The 7,838-nt window shown below is 42.4% G+C and overlaps 1 protein-coding gene across 2 annotated transcripts in view; it reads right to left on the bottom strand.

The window, feature by feature from the left end:
* Positions 1-7,838, bottom strand: part of fanci (FA complementation group I) — a 30,693-nt gene that overhangs the window by 856 nt on the left and 21,999 nt on the right. For both annotated transcript variants that reach the window (XM_012959553.3, XM_012959552.3), the window contains exons 29-37: positions 7,035-7,162; positions 4,314-4,382; positions 4,111-4,204; positions 3,118-3,305; positions 2,918-2,974; positions 2,771-2,830; positions 2,287-2,364; positions 736-831; positions 528-653 (exon numbers count right to left, since the gene is read on the bottom strand). In XM_012959553.3, coding sequence (XP_012815007.2) covers positions 528-653; positions 736-831; positions 2,287-2,364; positions 2,771-2,830; positions 2,918-2,974; positions 3,118-3,305; positions 4,111-4,204; positions 4,314-4,382; positions 7,035-7,162 — 896 coding nt within the window. The remainder of the gene's footprint in view (positions 1-527; positions 654-735; positions 832-2,286; positions 2,365-2,770; positions 2,831-2,917; positions 2,975-3,117; positions 3,306-4,110; positions 4,205-4,313; positions 4,383-7,034; positions 7,163-7,838) is intronic.

The raw sequence follows: 7,838 nt of genomic DNA, 5'->3' as shown, positions 1-7,838 counted from the left end.
GGAACCACTCACAATATACTGCATATATAGGATATAAATGTCATGATATAAGGCTGATTAGTAATTCATTCTCAGTGCAATTGGTGTCAGAATTAATTATCATCATTGTAACATCAGCTTCTATGACAAGTAAACCTCATTTTCTGAATGATAATTTGCGACGACCACTGAGCATGTGCAGTGTCACTGACATACCTTTGTTATAAAGCAACATGGAAATCAGCTGCTTATCACAGCAACAATATGAATTTACATTAATAACCACTTTTATCTTCAAGTTGCCCCCTGCACCCATCCCTGGGAGGACAAATCTTTGTTTAGGTTCCCTCTTGAGTCTTAACAAGGCTCTAGTATAGGAAACTATAGGTATATTATAGGAGTTCCAATAATATCTATAAGAGCATACCTCCCCCAACTCTCACCCTGATGGACCTTTTAACTGGGCTTTCAGAAGATCTAGAAAGGCAAATGGCCTTCAGATTGAGACCCCTAACAAGGCTCTAGCTTGTGACCATTTCATAACATACCTGTTCATTATCTGGTTCATTCTCTTCATCTTCAGAGCCTTTTTCTTGCAAAGCTGCATCTAGTGTGGCTGCATTAATCCTGAAATCCCTTGAGGTGCTCAGCTTCATGTATTGCATCAAGTTTACCTAAAAAAAATGCAAACATAAAAATGTTGGGTGTTCTGATAACATAATGTTTTAAGATAAAGTGAGAAAGAAGGAAACATACCTTGGACTTCTTGGAGAGATGAATGAGAAACTTCTCGTACTGTTCAATGGCAAAGATCAAGTTTGGTATGGGCTTAGTGTCACGAAGGATTTTCGCCTGGGGGAGGAGAGATGGGTACAAAGGATTTAATTTCAGCCAGTTGCTGCCAATAAGACTTGTGATTCTCACAAAAGAAAGAATAAAAGTGTATATGGTCTCTCACTAGGACGCAGCACACTTTCTATACCGGGACCCTCCTGACAGAGCAGCAGTATAGAACCCCCAGCCAAAACAAAGGAAAATCCTTAAACCAGACCAACAAACAGGAGAATATTCTCCCTACACACCTGAGAGTAGTGCTGGGCGGTATACCGGTATAAACCGAACACCGGTTTTTTTAAAAAAGATGATAAAAAATTTTAACTTACCGGCATACCGGTGTGGGCGCCTCCTGGCAATTTTTCTTACTATTTCCGGGTTGTGCGCGCTGACGTTACGTGCGCGCTGACGTCACGCGCACGCTGACGTCACGCGCGCAACCCGGAAATAGTAAGAAAAATTGCCAGGAGGCTCTGTGAGCTGTCGGGGGTGCCTGCGGCTGCCTGGCCCGTAAGGTTTATTTATGTGAAGGGGATGGGGGGGTGTTTGGGGTTGGATGGGGGGGTGTTTGGGGTTGGGGGGGGGGTGTTTGGGGTGGTCACGTAATCATGCATGGGGAAAAAAAAATACCGTCAAATACCGTGATACCGATATAATAAAAAAAATACCGTGATATAAATTTTTGGTCATACCGCCCAGCACTACCTGAGAGGATAAGTACATATCTGGCTTTAACTAAGGGAGTTGCCATGTTTCCCAAAGTGAAAAAAAATAAAAGGAGTAAATAGTATTAAATATAAACAACCTTCTATGTCACATGTACCCTAAAGCACTCAGGATTTCTACAGGTCTTAGAGAATCACCAATGAGAGACAGGAAACTGAAAACAGCAAACAAATTCTTTTCCCTGGTTAACAAATGGCTACCTGTGATGCACAGACTATTACTGTGCCCTTCATAATGTTTGGGACAAAGACACATTTTTCTTTAATTTAGCCCTCTTCTCCTTAAATCAAACAATTCAGATGTGATTAAAGTGCTTATCCCTGACTTTCATTTATTACATGTTATTTGCATGCATTTCAGTTTCACCATGTAAAAATGACAGCACTTTTTCTACACAGTCCCCCTCCCTTCACCATGTTTGGAACAATTGGCGTCCAGGTGTTTGTGATCACTCAGGCGTGTTGCATTGCTTCATTAGTGCAGGTATAAGATACCTAGGCTGCTTCTACCATTTGGAGTCTGTAGTTGCCTTTGTTCAATATGAGGAGAAAAGTTGTGTCAAGGAAGCTATTATGAGGGCACTGTATATGCTGCTTTACACACTGCATGTGTATTTTTTTTTTTTTTAAATAGGTTCAATTTGATGATTTTAGTAGGTTTTGGAATTCTGTATCTCTCACTGCATACTTGTATATAGCTGAGATGACAAATTTGACTTGAATTCCCAACATTTCAGGTGCCACTTACTGTGGTGACTGTGGATGCCTCTTCCTTCTTTTTCTTCTTCTTTTCTCCAGCAAGGCTTAGACTTTCACTGTGGATGTTCTGAAAGAAAAGTCAAATCCAACTGTAGATACCTTTCTCTTGTTCAAGGATGCAAAATGACTGACTACTCGACTGTAGCTACTGAGACCCATGGATGTGTTTGTGTATGCCGATTTGCATCTTTTGTCTGCAGCATAGCTGCCGTCATGCATCTTTGTAATATAGGTCCTAGGCAAATATGAGCCATTCAGAATTGTGGTGTGAGAGAAGCATAAAATCAGCAGAAACAAGCTGCTGTCCAAGGCTTAGGTTTTCAGATTTGCCTTTATAGTATCTTCATGTATGAGCTTGTGGTGGTTTAAAAGCTTAATTACAGCTTAATAAGAGTCAAAGTACAGCAGATCCACAAGCTCGCTGTTACAGAGGGTATTAGATTGTTTTCCAATTCTTTTTACTTTGTTCCTACCTGTACATATGTGATGAAGGCATAACACTGTGGAGTAAGATGAGAACCCGAAAGCTTCACCTATGGAAATAAGTCATTAGACCTAAGTTCTTCATTTGGTGTTTAACAGTCTAAAGGAAATATTCTCCTCATCACCAGGTAACCTACCAGCTTCTCCAACCGAGCAGAAATCTGGCCTCCATGACTGCTGCAGATCTGCAAGTACTAGAGGCAAAAGAAAAAATCTACAGTATTAAGAGAAAAACATCAGGTCATGGTCAAGGCTACATTTCAGGAATCACTGCCACTGGCACTGGATACCAGTAAGCATGTGTCTCAGCTGGCATTGTTAATTAGGAGAGACTCACATATTTGACAACAGACGTGAGGATCGTGTACATCTTTGCCAGCTCTTTCAGAAGGGTTTCAGTACAACTCCCAGCAGGCAGAGCAGTCTGCACTAACTCATGGCATGCAGTCAGCAGGGTCCCCAGCTGCAGAATAATGGCCTTCTCTATTGGAAGCCTTGCATTTGAAGTCTGAGTTAAGTCTTCAGCTAAAGAGCAAAGGGAGAATTTTAAGACACATTTGTAAGATTTAAAGTGCCCATACACCTTCAGATCCGCTTGCTTGGCGATGTAGCCAAGCGAGCGGATCTTCTCCCGATATCCCCCACCAACGGGTGGGCGATATCGGGAGAATCCAGGCTAATTCGATCGAATTATAACGACGGGTATATGCAAAGTCGGTCTGGGGATCGCATCAACAAGCCGATGAGGTCCCCGAACCAACGATTTTTTTAACCTGCCCGATCGATATCTGCCCGATTTCAGGCCAGATGTCGGTCGGGCAGGCCCGTCGGTAGTGCCCATACACGGGGCGATTAGCTGCCAAATCGGTCTATGGGCCCGATATTGGAAGCTAGAATCGGCCTGTGTATGCACAGTGTGTTTTTGAAAAACAGATTTCAATGCAGGATTCTGCTGGAGAAGCTCTATTAACTGGTGCACTTTGAAAAACACATGTTTTCCCATGACAGTATTCTTTTAAATTCTTTGTAATTTTCGTATAGTATAGACCCCCCTTGGAAAGCGAGAAGGAGCCAGAAGAAGGTGGCTAATAATTCAAAACCTATATAAAATAAAGACCAACTAAAAACTTGCTAAACATACTAAAAAGTTAACTTAAATGTAAATTACCCATTTAATATGGTGTCAACTTTTTCCTGCTTTAAAAGCGCTATATGGAATTTACTCATTAGCAAAATCTGTGCTGGTAGTCACCAGCATTAAAAACATTTATAAAGATTTTGACCATTTCTCCTCTGAAAATGATGTGCAGAAATATTTCCCTAGGCTTACTAGAGAGCTTTTCTGAACCCAGCAATCCTTTCAGCTTTATGATCAGCCAGTCCACCTCTTCCAGGACCTTTGCAGCTTGAGCCAGAACCAACAACTGGAAAAGAAATACAACTGGGTGTAATAACTTCATTACGTAATTATATTCCAACACACAAGTCAAAGGTAACTATTCTAGTTGTTTGGTCCTGAATAACAGTACTTACAGTAACAGTAGGGGCCGCAGTCTTGAGACTTACAGAAGCAAAATGAGACTGCTTCTCCACTTCAATATCCTGTATAAATGCAACACACTGTTGAATGAGTTGTATTCTTCAAGAACTATGTTATGTATGACTAAATCAGTTCTTAGTAATGCACAACAGACACTCAGCACCCTTAAAGGGGAAGGAAAGGCTAAGTCACTTGGGGGTGCTAAAATGTTAAGCACCCCCAAGTGACTTGAATCGCTTACCTCGTACCCCGGGCTGGTGCCCCTGTTAGGAGAAAACTGCACCAGCCCGGGGCACCTGGGGCGATTCGCTTCCTCCTTCCGCCTTCCTTTCCCCTAGACTCCGAGTCCGGTACATGCGCAGTAGAGTGAAAAAGCCGACTTCTCTGTTAAAGTTCAGCTTTTCACTCTACTGCGCATGTGTGCGCAGCGAGAGAGGAAGGAGGAAGCGATTGCTGCTACCCCGGGCTGGTGCTGTTTTCTCCATACAGGGGCACCAGCCCGGGGTAGAAGGTAAGCGATCTAAGTCACTTGGGGGTGCCTAACATTTTGGCACCCCCAAGTGACTTAGCCTTTCCTTCTTCTTTAACAAAGTTAAACTGTTGCTAGCTTAGTGAAGTCATTTGCACATGGATTGAAAACTGGCTACAGGATTGGGTACAGAGGGTGGTTGTTAATGGTACATTCTCTACTTGGAGTAAGGTTCTCAGTGGGGTCCCTCAGGGTTCTGTACTGGGTCCACTTTTGTTTAATTTGTTCATAAATGACTTAGGGGAGGGTATTATAAGCAGTGTATCAGTGTTTGCAGATGATACAAAACTCTGCAGACCAGTCAATTCTCTCCAGGATGTGACATCCCTGCAGCAGGATCTTGACCAACTGGCAATCTGGGCAGCTAAGTGGCAGATGAGAATTAATTTGGATAAATGTAAGGTCATGCACCTGGGATGTAAAAATATGCAAGCCCCATATACCCTTAATGGGACTGCAGTAGGCAAATCCATAATGGAGAAGGACCTTGGAGTCCTTGTAGATAATAAACTTGGCTGTAGCAAGCAATGCCAGGCAGCAGCTGCAAGGGCAAACAAGGTTTTGAGCTATATTAAAAGGGGTATAGATTCACGGGAGGAGGGGGTTATTCTTCCCCTTTACAGAGCACTGGTAACACCCCATCTAGACTATGCTGTTCAGTTTTGGTCTCCAGTGCTCAAACGGGACATTATTGAGTTAGAGAGGGTCCAGAGAAGGGCAACTAAGCTGGTAAAGGGTATGGAAAGTCTCAGTTATGAAGAAAGACTGGCCAAGTTGGGTCTGTTTACACTGGAGAAGAGGTGACATGATAACTATGTATAAATATATAAGGGGATCATATAATAACCTTTCTAATGTTTTATTTACCAGTAGGTCCTTCCTACGGACACGAGGGCACCCACTCCATTTAGAAGAAGGGAGGTTCCATTTAAATATTCGGAAAGGATTTTTTACAGTGAGAGCTGTGAAGTTGTGGAATTCCCTCCCCGAATCAGTCGTGCTGGCTGATACATTATATAACTTTAAGAAGGGGCTGGATGGATTCTTAGCAAGTGAGGGAATACAGGGGTATGGGAGATAGCTCTTAGTACTAGTTGATCCAGGGACTGGCCCGATTGCTATCTTGGAGTCAGGAAGGAATTTTTTCCCCTCTGCGGCAAATTAGAGAGGCTTCAGTTGGGGTTTTTTGCCTTCCTCTGGATCAACTAGTAGTTAGGCAGGTTAGATATAGGCATTATGGTTGAACGTGATGGACGTATGTCTTTTTTCAACCCAATTTACTATGTTACTAAGCTTAGATAATATGAAGCAACCTGAACAGCTGCATGATGCCCAGCACTACCCTCAGCTACAATTACAAACCACTGGAAAGTTACACCCAGCCCAGTATTAGAGCAGCTTGTTTGCACAAGCAGACATAAGCAGATACTGCGGGCCCCACAGAAAATTAATTTAAGGTCCACCTAAAACATCCAGAAGTTTTACCATACCTGTTTTACCCATATATACTTAAAGGAGAACTATACCCCCCAGGCGATAAAAGCCCCCTTAACTATCACTGCCTTGACCCCCCTCACCTCTCCCTTATTGCATTCTAACTTTTGAAACTGTCCCAATCGCTAACCCCAACCTAAAAGAGCAGAGTAGCGCAGAAGCGTACCAGGCCGACATCATCTTTGCAACTGAAGACACTTCGGGTCTCACCGCCGACACGGACCCTGCTTGCACTCGCACAGTTTAAGCAGATTCCCTGCTGCCTCCAACTGTGCATGTGCAAGCAGGGTTTGTATCGGCAGAGAGAGACCTGAAGAATGTTCGCTTGCAGGGAAGATGTCGCCCAGGTACGCAGCTGCGCTACTCTGTTCTTTAAGGTTGGGGTTAGCGATAGGGACAGTTGTTAAACTTGTGATAAGGTTGAGGTGAGGGGGGTCAAGGCAGTGACAGTTAAGGGGCTTTTATCGCCCGGGGGTATAGTTCTCCTTTAAACTCGTTATTTAGGGCCCCCTATTATAGCTACTGTATATGATTGGCTTGTACAAATGTAAATCAGATTTTCAGACAGATTTAATACGAGAGGGAAATCATGAAATGACATAAATAAAGCAAAAAAAAAAAAATGCAGACTAAGAACTCCAGTAGGTTCCATTCAAAATGCAAAGAAAAAAAAAAGCTTAAAAGGTTGTACCTGATCAATATCACCCAGGTGCCCATGGATGTCTTGGCACAGTTCTCTGAGCACGCTTACTGGGCTCTTGAACTGAGCATGGAGGCTAAAGAGAAGGTTCATTAGGCCCTTGCAAAACTGGACATCCTCTGTTGGTTTAAATAAAAAATAAGAATGAAAATATAATCCTACATTTCTACCCCTATATAAATACCAATAATACCTGTATGACAATGAAGCCTTGCACCAGCAGACACACTTAGCACACTTACAGATGTTTCGGCATATTATTGTATAATTTGTAAGCTGCTCCTTTTTCTTATTGCTAGGTGAGTTTCAAGTTTGCCTGTATTTAAATATTGTCACTTTATAGGATTCACAGGCCAATTTTATAAAAATAATGTTGAGGTTTTAGCTCTGTAAAACTAAATGGAAGGTCCTAGATGGGACAGCTGGTATGCAAGGCCAATTTCATCTTTCCATAAATATCATCCTACCATTATTTTAACCACAGCAAAAATACATCGGAGCCAATTTACTAAGAATCTGTATTTTTTCAGAAGCAGTAAAAATGTATTACCCAAGAGGGTAATGTGATAAAAGTTGCAAAGTTTGCCCAGAATTAGTATCCCTTAGCAACCAATCAGCAGTAGTATCACTGGTCATCTGTTGGAAAGCAAACATCCAATTGGTTGCTAAATGTTAGTAAACATGGTTTAAACATTCCGCCAGTTATTACGCTGCCCCAGCCACAGCTGCAAAAGGATGCTATAGCCTACAGTAAAATTACACAGCAATCTACTTTACAGTGACAACCTGTGTTGA

Source organism: Xenopus tropicalis, chromosome 3 (genome assembly GCF_000004195.4).
Source record: "Xenopus tropicalis strain Nigerian chromosome 3, UCB_Xtro_10.0, whole genome shotgun sequence".
Lineage (NCBI taxonomy): Eukaryota > Metazoa > Chordata > Amphibia > Anura > Pipidae > Xenopus > Xenopus tropicalis.
This window is presented reverse-complemented; position numbering and strand designations above follow the sequence as displayed.